General features: G+C 42.1%; 1 protein-coding gene across 1 annotated transcript in view; it reads left to right on the forward strand.

Annotated features, from left to right (window-relative positions):
- Window positions 1-15,166, forward strand: part of LOC126353995 (chorion peroxidase-like) — a 222,827-nt gene that overhangs the window by 176,909 nt on the left and 30,752 nt on the right. Inside the window, exons 6-9 of the mRNA XM_050003304.1 lie at window positions 1,609-1,805; window positions 4,624-4,797; window positions 8,079-8,157; window positions 11,980-12,125. Of these exons, the coding sequence (XP_049859261.1) occupies window positions 1,609-1,805; window positions 4,624-4,797; window positions 8,079-8,157; window positions 11,980-12,125 (596 nt within the window). The remainder of the gene's footprint in view (window positions 1-1,608; window positions 1,806-4,623; window positions 4,798-8,078; window positions 8,158-11,979; window positions 12,126-15,166) is intronic.

Consider the following 15,166-nt stretch of genomic DNA (forward strand, 5'->3'; position numbering starts at 1 on the left):
ACTCATTGTTCCCTCTTTTTCACTACATGGAACACCTTCACCTCCCCTTTCCTACATGGTCTCTCCACTGCACTCGCCAGATGTCCCGTTTGCCTTCCAATGTCAGCTTTTAGTTATTACCTCCACCTGATCTAGAAGACAGTTATATTAACATTTAATCTACTTTTATAAACAAATATTCCACCTTGCCCTTGCTATGTTCTTGTCCCCTGAATTCCTACCAACACTGAATTGCTCTCATCTCATTTTTCTTCAGAGCCCGAAAAATTTTACAGTTCCAACCTTGAGTTCCGCCTTCATTACACAGTACCTGCTGTCCCTTCTGCTACGATAAAACGCCTGTAGGCCACCACCTAAATATCAGAACACCATTTAAATTTTTACTATACCACTCCTTCTAGAGAAATGAGCGCCTGACAGCCTGTCAGCTCCAATCATACGGATTATTACTATGCATTTAGTTCACTAACAAATATGTATTTTGTTGTAAATAATAACCTATTTTACATGATTATACCAATGACAATTGAAATTTCAGGAGCACGAAGGCAACAAGCAACAAATGTCAAATTAATATGAAGTATACCATGTGCTTCGATATGAAAATGATTACCGTTTCAGCCCAAGAGCTCAAAGCAGACAGGAGTAATGCCATCTACACGCTGTATATCAGGACGGGTTATTCAGAATGTTGCTTATTTGTGAGAAGGCAGTATTTTGATTCATCTAAGAAGGAGAAAAGTTTGCCATCTCGTGTTGGAATTCGATAGCAGCAGGAAGCCTATTAAGACAGGTGATTATCGTTCCGCAATACTGCTACTCGCCTTGGTCAGAAGCGCTGACTGTCCTGATAATGTGGAATCGAGAGGTTCAGGAGGACTACACTCAACACTGTGAAGTTTCTTAGCGCCCCTGTATGTCTAGCGCCCGAGGCAACAGACGTGGTTTTCGCTTCGCCATGTCTGTTCTCGTCACGGCATTGCATTGCCGTTATATAACTGAAGTGCCTTACCCTATCTTTGAGATCTCTGTGATGTTATCTTTCAACAAGATAATACAAGACTGCATGTTGCCCATGGTATTCCGCCCTGCCGCGGTACAGAGGGTATTAGACTGCTGACATGACCGAAACATTCTTCAGAGCTTTGATCCACTGAAAACATCTGGTCATGAGTTCCGGAGGTCTCGCTGTTTATGAACTGCGGAACAGAGTTGAAGCAACACGGAATAATGTACACTTATCTGTCACCAGCGTTAGTGCGAATCGATGCCATGCCGGCTTAATGCCGTTGTACTAAATTTACCGCCATGTAGACACGAGAATCATCTACAAATTTAATCATTTGTTCTGTCTGCTGTATTGTATTACCCACAACAAGTAAAATTTCGTTATTTACCATTCTTCTTGGCTTTGAAATTTTTAGTGACCAGTAGTGTATTTAACATATTCTTTGAATCACTGTGTCAAACGTAAACACCTTAGCCAACTTTAACATTTTTGCCAGCTGTTGGTCCACGCCTACCTCACGAGCCAGAGAGTGAAACAATAACAAAACCCAGTAAGACATGTGATGAAGATGTGTGACGGAACTCGTACTGCCTTCACAGGTTGGTGGGCCCGCTGTACGCTGACGGTATGACGGCGCCCCGCATCAGTGTGTCGGGCAACCAGCTGCCGCTGCCCCGGATCGTGTCACGGACGATGCACCCCGACGAGGGCTACCACGACCACGCGGGCACCGTCATGGTCATCGCCTGGGGGCAGTTCATGGACCACGACTACACACTCACCGCCACGCCGCTTGGTAAGTGCAAGCCTCACGTAAATACTACCCTTTAGAATCAGTTGATTTACAGACTCTTTGAAGTCTTGTTCGAAAAGTACAGCCACAACAAGTCGTACTTCACTGCAAGTTCAACTGTGATGCATTAGGATACTACAAAACCAGTCTCCATACGTAACGACCATAGTGCATGAGAATCTGGTGACATTAACTCCAGAAGATCTAGAAGAATGGCTTCCAATCGTGGAGATCTCGTCAGTATTTGACTGGAATTTGGAGGAATGAAAGAGGAATTCTGTTCTGGAGTATCAGCTCCGTCATCAGCGTCTATCGTTAAGTCCCACATCTCTACTACGTTTCTCTTGGAGTGACGCCTAATTGCAAATAGTTTTATTGCTCTGCGCACAGTAGTCCATCTCCGCGCGGTGTGATAATGTCTTAATGCATGTACTGAATGTGGAAGAGTGTAATGGATATGTGTACAGTATGGTGCAATGAATTGTGTTGTGTTTCGTGGTGATGAAATAATGAGAATGTGAGATCCAGCACTGGCACAGAGCCTACTCTCCTTGATTAGTAACAAAGAAGTCGCCGAGTTTAACGTCCCCACCCGATGGAGGAACATCATCGAAAGTATCATATACTCACACCCCGGCGAGGTCTGGAACTTAATTCAGCACATCGGTGCAACGACTGGTGTTCAGAAACTTTACTTCACCACCCATCCTTTCCTTGCCAGCCAAATACTGATGAAGAACATTTCCTCCAGTACCAGGATTTGAAGCGGATACATCTGAATAGAGCACCACCGCACATATGTGAATTAATGACCTAGGCTAAGGACGTGGACATTAAGGAAGTGGGGCCTTGCCAATGATTATCCCCCATCGGACGAAGCCTTTAAGCGAGAAGTAAGCTGCGCTTTAGCACACGGTTTTACGCTTCTCTTCATATCATTCCATACTCGTCCATTACAACACATACACATCACGTCACGTAAGTCGTAATCACGTTCATCCAAAGCTGTAGCATGTAACTTAGTAACAGTCCATTATAGGATATTCGTCACCTGTATCATTTTATCTTACTTTGCTTTCAACATTCTCGATCTTCATTTCAAATTTTTATAAACATTCTGTAAAATGTTTAAAAAAAATTGCGTTTTCGAAATTGAGAAGGCTCAGAATTTTCATGTGTACACAAAACCTCCGAGTACTCACCCAAACTTTAGACATTCAAGTAAGAAATCAAAATTAATTACATAAAACGTGCTGAATTGACACGAGTTTCCTACAGTGATTGTACTGAACTATTTAAAAGTAATTTATCATGCCTATAGCCAGTCGCTGAGTTTATTATAATGGGACATTTACGGTACTTATCTATCTGCTTATTTTTGAGCGCTCTGTGTAATTAAATTTCGTCCCAAGACCAGCGGAATATACGGCGATCCTTAAACCATCAGCTGAATTCAGGGTGTCCTTGAAATAAAGTGGAAAACAGTAATTATGCTACAGGTGGTTAACAATATCGTCGACTTAGACATCAAATAGACTTCTAGGGTTCGACCGATATGGTCACGAGCACAAGCGAGGTGATGCAGTCGACGTCGTGCTGTTAACAAATGCATTCGCGTCTGTCATCTGCTGCCATAGGGTAGTAATGCAAAATTTTGCCGCAATGTCCTAACATATACGTTCGTCACAGATCCCACATTGTTTTCTGCCATTATTTCATACAGTGTTGCTTTTCTGTTAGCACCGACAATTCTACGCAAACGGCGGCATTTCGGTCATTAAGTGAAGGCCGTCGGCCATTGCGTTGTCCGTGGTGAGAGGTAATGCCTGAAATCTGGTATTATTGGCACTCTTTTGGCACTGTGCATCTCGGAATATTGAACTCCATCACGATTTTCGGAAAAGGAATGTGTCATGCGTGTAAGTTCAACTACCACCTCACGTTCGAAGTTTGTTAATTACCGTCGTGTGCCCGTAATCACGTCGGAAACCTTTTCACATGAATCACTGTTCCGCCAATGTATGCCCTTTTCTACCGTGTGTACCCTATACTACTGCTATCTATATATGTACGTATCGGTATCCTATTACTTTTGTCACATCCTTGGGGACAGCTTGTGAAGATGAAAGTTTTTCGAAGCCCATGGTCTATTGCATTTTGCTGCAAAAGAAGTTTCGCAGGCAACCACCCACCCGTGTACCATTATTGACGCAACAAGGTAGTCAGTTACAATTGCAGTAAGGAGAGGAATACCGTCACTAGATCATGTAACAACGGTAAGAAGATACCTGGACAGACGAATGAAAATTCTTTTCACATTATCTTGACTGCAGACTCAATGGGAACTTGGGTATCATTCATCATTGCTGTCTTCCGACAGAAAAAATTGTTTTCTTGGAAGCTGCCTACGCTTCAAGGTTACATCGGCTTGCCGATCGTGACAATATTTCTAGGGGATTCCTGGCTCTACCATTCGCTAAACACGAACATCACTGAATTTGCCTTGATATGTAATTGAAAGTCTTCTTACAAATCAACCTTTTGCATTCTACTATAACTGAGTCACACTCCTCACACATACATAAGCATATCTGGTGTGTCCTAACTCCGACCATTTGTAGAATCGATTAAATTAAAAATTACATGTTTTGCTCATCGAAATGAAATAATACGATTCGGTTGACTTATTGAGGCTGTGATGTTCTTACCTTAATTCTCTCTTTAATTCTTTACTCATCCCATAGCAAAACAACAAAAGGGAAATAAGTAGTGAAGGCAAACATAGTATTTAGTGACACGTGATTCTGCTGTGCTGTTGCAGACCCTCTGAACCGTAACGAACCGGAGGAGTGCTGCAAGCGCCCGCCGCACCTGAAGAACCCCTACTGCCTGGACATCCTGATCCCAGAGGACGACTACTTCTACAGCCTGTTCAACGTCCGTTGTCAGGACTTCGTCAGGGGCTTCCCGGCTCCAAGGCCTGGTTGCAGACTCGGTAAGTGGCTTCCCAAAAAAATTATACGGCCCTGATATCGTTAGACTAGTTGAGTATCGTGACTATAAGCAGAACATAAAATAAAGCTACTGGAGAACTGGACTGGGGTGCACTCAGCATCGTGATGCCGGTTGAGGAGGTACCTGACTGAGAGGTAGCGGCTTCAAGATCGGCACGTCGATAACGGCCGGGCCTGCAGTGTGCTGACCCCATGCCCCTCTACACCGCATACAATGATGATTAACTGAGGATGAGTCGGCGGTCAGTCAACTACCGCGTGGTCTTCAAAGAGTGATCGCGGGGTTCCTTTTTTGTTATTGATTTAATTTTTTTACCTAGTGTTCGTCTACGAACTTTTCGGTTGATTAAAATTACCAGAGATACGAGAATTCTAACCCGGAAATTTTCAGGTAGTTTCAAAACATCGCATACTTCGCAGCAGAGTAAAAATTCACTCTGGAAAAAATCCCCCAGTCCGTTCCTAAGCTACTTTTTCGCAAAAGCCTTTCTTCCAGAAGTGCTAGTTCTGCTAGGCATGCAGAATTTGGAACATAGGAGAGAGGTCCTCGCGGTAGATCAGCTGTGAGGATACGTGAGTGGAACTTGGAATTTCTTTCTCTTTTTTAATTACTTTATCTGACTTCATTAGGACTATCTGGCGCTCTCGTGCACCGGAGCAGGTTTTCACACAGACAGTATCTTTTCTACATTATAATTACCTAAGAAATTACAATTTTAATATGAGAAATAATATTAAAATAATTTGAGTGTCTGAAGTGTCAGTTTGAGTAAATAATGGTGACTATGAACTAATTATTACCACTGCTGCTGCTGCCACTAATAGTGATAATGATAATACTAATAACAGCAATAACAATAGTAATAATAGTGGCAGATATAGAAAGAATGTATTCTTGTGTAAAATATATATTTTATGATATAGAGAGTTATGGGGAAAGGAAATTTTAGAAGACTGTAGCAGCTAACAATACCGCGAAATGAGGAAGATGTGTTTGGGAAGAACGAAGTACAAAGGTAACGAGTGAGTACAGGGAAGATGGAAATCATTATTTTAACTTCAGCAGATATGTCATTAACTTAAAGTTGAACTAAATAAGCCCTAGGTCACAATTTTTAGTCTTCTTGACCAGGTTTCAACAATACTAAGAGTGTCTTCATCAGAATTTAAATATTTAAATTGGGCTATAACAAAATTACAAATTTATGGGAAAATTTTTTTATATAAAATTTTAAAGAGAATACATGAAAGGCGAGCCACTGTGGGCTGCTCATACCTGTTGATAAACGTGTTTTACGCCGTTCTTGCTTGTTATTTACTTTATACGTGACATGTAAGTACTGTCTCTTTCTTGTACTGTTAGTTAGTACTTACATTTTTATATAAAAATTTTCTTCCCCATAAATTTGTAATTATGTTATAGACCACTTTAAATATTTAAATTCTGATGAAGACACTCTTAGAAGTGTTGAAACCTAGACAAAAAGTCTAAAAATTGTGACCGAAGGCTTATTTAGTTCAACTTTAATTTATAAACGGTCACTGAACCAAGCAGCCATGTTTATAGCTCTATGTCATTAACTGCCTTCTGAAGCTGATGATGTTATTCAGTTCTCTAATATAACGCGGGAGAATACTGCAGAGACGAGTTCCTGCTAATGAAAAGGATTTCGAGAAAGTGGCTGAACGATGTAGTGGGTTGGGGTTGTTTGGGGGAGGAGACCAGGCAGGATGTAGTGGGACAGAAAAGATTTTGCCCTGAGGGTAGCGTCATGTTCAGACAAGTAGCTCAGTGGCAAGAACTTTGCACGCGAAAGGAAAGGTTTCGGGTTCGAGTCCCGGTAAGGAACATCGTTTTACCTTGACAGCAAGCCTCAAACTGATGATTATGTATTTCAGACTGTTATTACAAAAACTTCTCCATGATCTGTTTCATACATTCAACATTCATAACCGTAAATACATCAGCCATAAACGTAGGAAGTTTCGAAAAGCAATTATTTCTGAAGTATTTATCTTTTATTACTGAGTGTGGCGTCAGCTCAGTAATGGTTTTCGTACTTCAAATTCAAAATTATGGATTCGATTCCTTTAGAACTGCTTGAAAAACTTGAGTGAATGACAGGAGGAGGCTTAAATCGGAAAACTGACAAACGGCCACCAGTAGGTATTTGACAAGACATAGCAATCGAAGACAATCGGGTGGCAGACCACGTCATATTGTTTAAACGGTGAACACTTGTGTACATTCTCATTTACACCTTATTCAAAATATTTTCAGGCCAACTAATCTGATAGTCACGTCCTGTGAAACTGATACATAGAGAAAAGAGATTCCATTCAACGTTGTAGTCTTCATAATACGACAGAATCAAATAACATTCGTTTTCCAGTACTCAAAGAGTTCATCTGAACAGTTAACAGTTCCATATGTTATTTATTCTATGCTTTCTAATAATGTAGACTGAACGAGTTTCAGTTAAAATCGCTGGAAGTTGGTCGTTTCTTAATCAGACTAATATTAAAACAATATCGAAGTACATCTGCAGAAATATATTTGCAGGTCGCAGCAAAGACCACTAATTACAATGAAATGAATACCCCTAGCTGCATACAGATGTTGATGTATGTCAACGGGGACAGTTGAAAATGTGTGCCCCGGCCGGGACTTGAACCCGGGATCACCTGCTTATATGGTAGACGCTCTACGTTCTGAGCCACCGAGGACACAGAGGATAGTGCGACTGCAGGGACTTATCTCTGGCACGCCTCTCGTGAGACCCACATTCCCAACTTATTGTCCCGCACTATATTCACAGAGCCTCTGCCCATTATACTCATTACTCGCGGCTTTTTACCGATTCCCCTAAGAGTTCGGGCACTGTTTGTGGATCCGCACAGAAGAAGATAGTCAAATGGCCGATGAGCCTTAACTGTATATACATATGAAGACCACTAACTCCTTAAAGTACGCTATATTTATAAAACAGCATTTGGCCATGTTCTGTGTTTTAAAATAAGTTTTCGTGCGATAGCTACATAACACAGTAGTTGCTAGCAAATTTAAATGCATTTGTTAGAACAAATTTTGGTTCAGTAAAAAAATATCCAATTGTGAAGTATTGTTATTTTTTCAAATATGCGATGGACAACCTCCTTCTGCTCGTATTCTGATATAATATCTTTATCACATAACGAAAAAATATTTTAACAACAACCATCAAAATAACTATGTCTAACGGTCGCGTCTCTTCTTCCACAGGTTCCAGGGCACAGTATAACACACTCACTGCCGTTCTTGATGGAAACACTGTGTATGGAGTCACTGAGAAGTTTGCCAGGTAAGGTTTTCAGTCGCAACATCTTACGCTTTACAACCTACAGGAAAAACCTTTCTCTTTGGGCCATTACTAATGCTTCCGTTGTGCAAAGAAACTGATGTGGGAGAGAAAAGAAACGTTGTTCAATAACAATATCGTGTTTTGTGTGTCTATGTACCATATGTCGTAAGCCAGTAGGTATATCACAAAAGTGTATTCACTTATCAATTAAAGGAAGACGAAACCACGAATAAAATACTTGTGTCACAAACAAGGGGCTCTATGCTATAAAAAAAACCAAAAGAAAAAAGTTATACAAGAATGAAACCGCTGTCAAGCTATTATAAAACTGTCTTGTTTACAGAGATGCCAATGTAACAAAAAAGTGTAGCTGTGATTACCCTGCGTTGGTCAGCGAGCAACCAACTGCGATTTTTTAATTACCATCCTAAAATAGAGAAGGTTGTTTGAGATTTGTCCTGTTGAAGAGCCTATGTTTTCACTAAAGGGGACCCACAGGGAGAGCGGGAGGGGTGGAGGGAGGGAGATGGATAGAGAGGGAATATATCCTTATCATCATCTATGTGTTGTCTAAGTACTGACCCATTGTAGATTCGGGAATTTTAGAGCCTAGGAAGTCCAAATTTGGAATATTTGCCCAGTACGTTGGAAGTGGGTCTAATGGAATCCCATAACGCACCTGCGTGTAGTTGTAGTCCCACAGTATCAATAGCGAAAATACTCTTTTTATGGAACCTTTCTTATTCTTCCGCCTTCTGAAAAATTACGACCTATAGACTCACTAAAACGCTGTGGTTTGGCTGTCATCTATCACTTTTACTCAGATCACTTCCACTGAGGTGAGAGATCTCAACCAGCAATTCAGTTTTATTAATTTCTCCTTAATCAAAGCCCCCAATTACGTGCTCTTGCTTGTGAAGGAAATTATTTTCATATTGAAGATCTAAGAGCGAGTTTTAAATTTGCGACACATTATCTCATCTCCAGCAGTGAATTTTTCCGTTCACTGTGCTTCATGGCAACAGGGCCTAGAATGAGTGAACAAAGCTCTCATGCGTCGCCAAAAGAGGTCAGGCACCAATTTTAGATATCAAAAGGAAAGAACGTGACCTTAGCTGCTAACGAAACTTTTCTGTTTTGCCTTCAACATATATCGATGTTTTTGGGCTTTCTGGTCACTGCTGGGGTTTTACAACAGCCCGCTGTTTCTGTTTCACTTCTGAACCAACATCGCTGTACTGCGTAATATTTTCCTGTGACCTGAAAGATGGCAGGCTCAATAAATGAATGTCTATACATCCTTCAGGAGAGTTTCCGTATTTCCACTCTCTTCTCTACATGTATTAAAGATTTTCTCTAACAGCGCAACGTATAATGGAGGCAGATGGGAAGCTTGAATAATGCTAAGGGATTGACCTGCTTTTCGTTTGGGATAGTGTCGTCTCCAAACAGAAATCTAGCGCTAAGTTTTCGGAAATGTTGACACGACATACTGAAGTAGTAGGGTAAAGATTCTTAGCAGCTGACAAATGTTAGGGGAAAATGGGGTAAGATCGGATAACTTGAAACGTCCCCTTAGAACAATTTACACAAGACTGTGCTTAAACTGACACACAATATTTTTTTAGCGCAACGCAAACTGACTTTCAGTAATCCCTACAAGAGAATGGCCCTGACTAAATTAACCTATACGTTTCACAAATCACTTACCTCACAAAAATCTTCGTTACTCCAGCTAGTGCAATACAGCGAGCGCCACTACTGCCAGCTAAATAAAAGATTCGAACTACTGAAGGCACTAACTACTGATAGGCATAGTTAACAAATGAAAGATTTTGATAGAGAACAAACAATGTATTTAACTTACTAGTGCTGAAAATTCATAATGTATGTAGCAGTTCATGACATCCAGTCTTACAAATTTCATAACTCCGCCATCTCTCTCCCCACATCCACCACTGCTGGCGGCTCACCTCTAACTGCGCAACGCTACGCGCTGTTAACATCCAGCTGCCCGACACTACAATGGCGAGTATTACAACAATTCCAACCAGCCACAGACTGCACACAGCACAACCAGTGATTTTCATACAGTGCGCTACGTGGCGTTACCAATATAAAAACCTAAACAGCCTACTTACAAGCTAATACTCAAAAGCCTTTGGTGCTAAACTGTTTAACCTAGAGACGACGCAGCCAGTGTGTCACTACAAAATGCTTGTGGTTCCAAACCTTTAGAGCAGCGGGGCTCATTCGTAAACGATTCAACATACTTGGTTTCAAAAAGAGACCGGTGCTTATCGAGGCTCTTTGTATATGTGGCATGCCCGTGCAAAATCAAGAGAACTGGTTATCTACAGATGGCTTGAAAAAAAAGACCAACTTTTGGAACCAGTACGTAAAAATTTCAGTTTGCATCCATCCAGAAGGATGAATATTGAGCACTGGTGGTGTTTCATCAGTGAGTAAGAGGTTTATCTCTTTTCGAAGAGAAATATAAACATTATTGGCATGAAATTACCGGCTGCAGTAACAAAAGCGCCACGCTCAGCCGATGCTAATGATCCAACCTGTTTTTTCCTCGAAAAGCAAAAACTTCTGATGGTTGATAGAAGCAGTGGTTATTCCTGATTCATCGACACTATATACACCACAAGAAGAAAACTTGTGCTACTCACATAGATATTCTAACAAATAAAAAAAAACTCGTCAACATGCAGTTTATTGAAACCCATAGCTTTTGATACCGAAGTATTTTCCGGAAATCTTAAAGAAACTTTGTTTGGGAAACAATATAAGTAGTTCGTTCCAACCATACTCGTATCATCGTTGAATTTATGCTTCAAATTATTTTTGATTGCAAGATCGTAAGGTAATCTCCGGATATCTTTCAGAGTTAAACCAGAAAGTCCACTCTCTAGTATTAAAATATGATCGAACAATTTGTTCCCTCTTGTTCTGAAAACACAAGTGGATATGGGCCCAATCGTCCTTTAATTGCCACTTCCTTAGCAATTATTTTATTTGTCCTAGCCCTTTTTGATCTGTCTTCTAAGGTACTTTGTGAAACATTGAAGGTCCTTGCAGCTTTCAAGAAACCCATCCTAGCCGATAACGCTTCGTTTATTACCCCTGACATGACCGTCTGGCTGCATAATTGTCTTTGTCTTCCTTTGCTAAGTTCTCACCATATTTGGCTCAGACAAAAAAATCAATTTGTAATGCAGTATTATATGGTCAGCAAGACCGGGTAATGCCCCGTCTTGCCCCCACTCAACATACCCGGTCTTCCCCGAGTGTAAACGTAATAAAAACATAAGAAATTCACGTTACTATTGAATAAAATCCCTATAGTTTGCTAATGTATAAAAACTTACTAATAAACTAATATTCCTGACTAAATAGAGTTTTTATAAATGTAATGACTATGAAATACCTGTAGATTAAAAACAAACGAACATTAATCAGATGATACCGTAACACAAATTTACCTTCAAAGGCGCGGTAAACTGAACATTCTTGACTAGTGGAGTGTAATTCTGCATCTCTCCACCAGAGGGCATAAACAGTACATTATAAACATGGTACTTGGTTTCGTCCCATGACCCAGTATTATCCCACTTTGTCCAACAGTTTTTCATTTATTAATGCTTATAATGTAGTCCCGTAGCCACGAAAATTTTTTAATAACAATGAATAGTTTTGTAACACTGTCATATTATAATGTGATCTTACATTTAGAAACATCCACAGGGCATAGCGCACATGTAAGACTTTTGATACTATGTGGAGGTCATCGTGCAACGTGCCGTCGTGTTACAGGCATCTACGCGCCGGCTATGGTGGTCTGCTCCGTATGAATCCCGTTTTCAATGAATATGGGCTCAAGGACCTGCTGCCGCTCAAGCTGGACATCCCGGATGAGGGCTGCACGCGTCCCAACAGGTCCATGTACTGCTTCGAGGGAGGTCAGTTGTGCTCAAAGCACTATTCACAATGTTAACGCTAAGAGATTTTAGATGCAATAAGTAGATATCAAGACGATGGACTGCTAAACATTGATATAATTCCTGTCTGTGCAAGGGTACGAACTTTAATAGTGCCAACTACTTATTTACAACCTACAGAGTTTTACTGTTCTCCATTCTCTAGTCACTAGCAATGTGTATATCGCTTTAGAAGCGAAGTGGAAGTTGTTCGCAACGCCAGTTGCGTTGACAGTTCGAGAGGAACGGTCTATTGCCCAACGAATCTCTGTAACAGTTCTGAAGCGAATGCCGTGAAGTGCTTTTTTCAATTAGGAAAATCTGACGTGACAAGGGCTTAAGTGCGGGGTGGTTCAGCACTTCCCAGCTCCATCGATCGACCAAATAAATCGCAGCTGGTCCCAGGCTATGTTCCAAAAATGCACAGCCTACAGAAAGAAGTGGCGAAATTTTCTACATGACTTCCCATCATTTTGCAGGACAATGCTCGGTCGCATGAGGCGCAGGTCTTGGTTTGTTTGGTCGATCTATGGGGCTAGGAAGTGCTTTACCACCCACCACATCCCCCGATACTCCTTGGCCGTCTTGGTGCCTTCCACGATCTCCACTGGTCCCATGGATACCCTCCTGAATGTTCCCCAGAGCGTAATGGAGTCGCCGACTGCTTATCTCCGTACAGCTGTTAAGGAGCTGTTCTCTTGGAAGACGGCGGACTCAGGCCCTCCCACCGGCATGATGAAGGTATCAGGATAAATCAAACCATGCAACGCTCTGCCACTGCGCCAACGCCCAGTGTCGACAGTCACGTGCCCATTTCACTCGTAGTTGCCGATGTGATTGATATTAACGTTGGCACATGCATGGGTCGGCTGTGGGTGCCCATCGTTAGGGGTGTTCGGTGATTGTATGCTCAGACACCATTCTACTTTGCCCAGCATTGTAGTCTGATGATAGTTCCGACACAGTTCGCCGACTGTCGTGTTTTACCAGTCTGGTCAGTCTACGATGTCCGGCATCTGGTACAGGGAGACCACCCAACAATACGACGTTTGGACATGGTTTCACCTTGAATGAGATTTTCACTCTGCAGCGGAGTGTGCGCTGATATGAAACTTCCTGGCAGATTAAAACTGTGTGCCCGACCGAGACTCGAACTCGGGACCTTTGCCTTTCGCGGGCAAGTGCTCTACCAACTGAGCTACCGAAGCACGACTCACGCCCGGTACTCACAGCTTTACTTCTGCCAGTATTGATTTCTCCATGTGTTGAAGGCACTCATCACAGCACTCCTCGAATACCAGACAAATCGTGCAGTTTCCGAAATGATCGTGCCGAATCTCCGGGCCATCGCAGTCTGCCCTTGGTCAAACCCAGATACACTCTCTGAACAAAAGTATCCGGACACCACCAAAAACATACGTTTTTCAGTCGACATAAAAGTTTTCTGGGTTCTGGCGGAGGTGTTACACGACAATAACATCCATGTAATGGGCTGGCCTGTACAGAGTCCTGACGTGAATTCTATAGAACACCTTTGGGATGTTTCGGAACGCCGACTTCGTGCCAGGCTTCACCAACCGACATCGATACCTCTCCTTAGAGCAGCATTCGGGGAAGAATTGGCCGCCATTCCCCAAGAAACCTTCCAGCACCTGACTGAACTTATGCCTGCGAGAATGGAAGCTATTATCAAGTCTAAGAGTATTCCAGTATTACCGATGGAGGGCACCACTAACAATTAAGTCATTTTCAACCTGGTGTTCGGATACTTTTGATCACATAGTGTTGATCGCGTGGCTTCCATATTCCATATACGGACAGCACACTCACTGCTACTACATCCACCGTGCGTGTTTCTGACTAGCAGTCACTCCTCGCCAGGTGTCGCTCCCATTGCGTGGACGGGTATTATCCATAATAGGTCGGTGGTCATAATTTTCTGACTGATCAGTGTAAGCCAATGACGTAAATAGTAATTGTGACGTGAATTTTTTCTTTGGATTGAATCAAATAATGTATTTAAGTTAATTTCAAATACTTTTCTGCTTTACTTTTATATGCACCTCATAAAAGATATTTTACTATTAATTTTGAAGTTAAGGAAGCTGATGATATCCTGACTATACTTGTTTTAAAATGGAGAATCCACAGAATTTGTTGCCTTCAGAATGAAATGTTTTATGAATGACAGTGGCCTCGCAGACTTGACAGTATTACGTTAGGAGTTCTATTTGTGCAATCTATCTAATGTTTCAATGGTTTCGCTGTTTCAATTATGATAACGTACGACACAAATAATAGTGAACTTACGAGATCTGGCTAAAAAATAACCAGGATGCCAATCCTGAGCGGTCCACTGGGCACATTGTTGGGCCCATCTGTACCGCGCAGCATGGTGTCGTGGTTACAAAGATGGATCTCGCCATGGACGTCGGGAGTGAAGTTGCGCATCATGCAGCCTATTGCGCGGAGTTTGAGTCGTAACACGATGTCCTGTGGCTGCTCGAAAAGCGTTATTCAACATGGTGGCGTTGCTGTCACGGTTCCTCCGAGCCATAATCCGTAGGTAACGGTCATCCGCTGCAGGAGTAGCCCTTGGGCGGCCTAAGCGAGGATATCATCGACAGTTCCTGTCTCTCTGTAACTCCTCCACGTTCGAACAACGTCACTTTGGTTCACTCAGAGACGTCTGGACACTTCCGTTGTTGAGAGCCCTTCCTGGCACGAACTAACAATGCCGACGCGATCGAACCGCAGTACTGACCGTGTAGGCATGGTTGAACTACAGACAACACGAGCCGTGTATCTACTTCCTGTTGGAAATACTGGGACTGATCGGCTGTCAGAACCCTTCCGTGTAACAGGTGCTGCTCATGCATGGGTGTTTACATTTTTTGGGTGGGTTTAGTGACATCTCTGAACAGTCAAAGGGACTGTGTCTGTGATACAATATCCACAGTCAACGCCTATCTTCAGGAGTTCTTGGAACCGGGTTGATGCAAAACATTTTTTGACGGATGTGT

This window comes from Schistocerca gregaria, chromosome 1 (assembly GCF_023897955.1).
Source record: "Schistocerca gregaria isolate iqSchGreg1 chromosome 1, iqSchGreg1.2, whole genome shotgun sequence".
Lineage (NCBI taxonomy): Eukaryota > Metazoa > Arthropoda > Insecta > Orthoptera > Acrididae > Schistocerca > Schistocerca gregaria.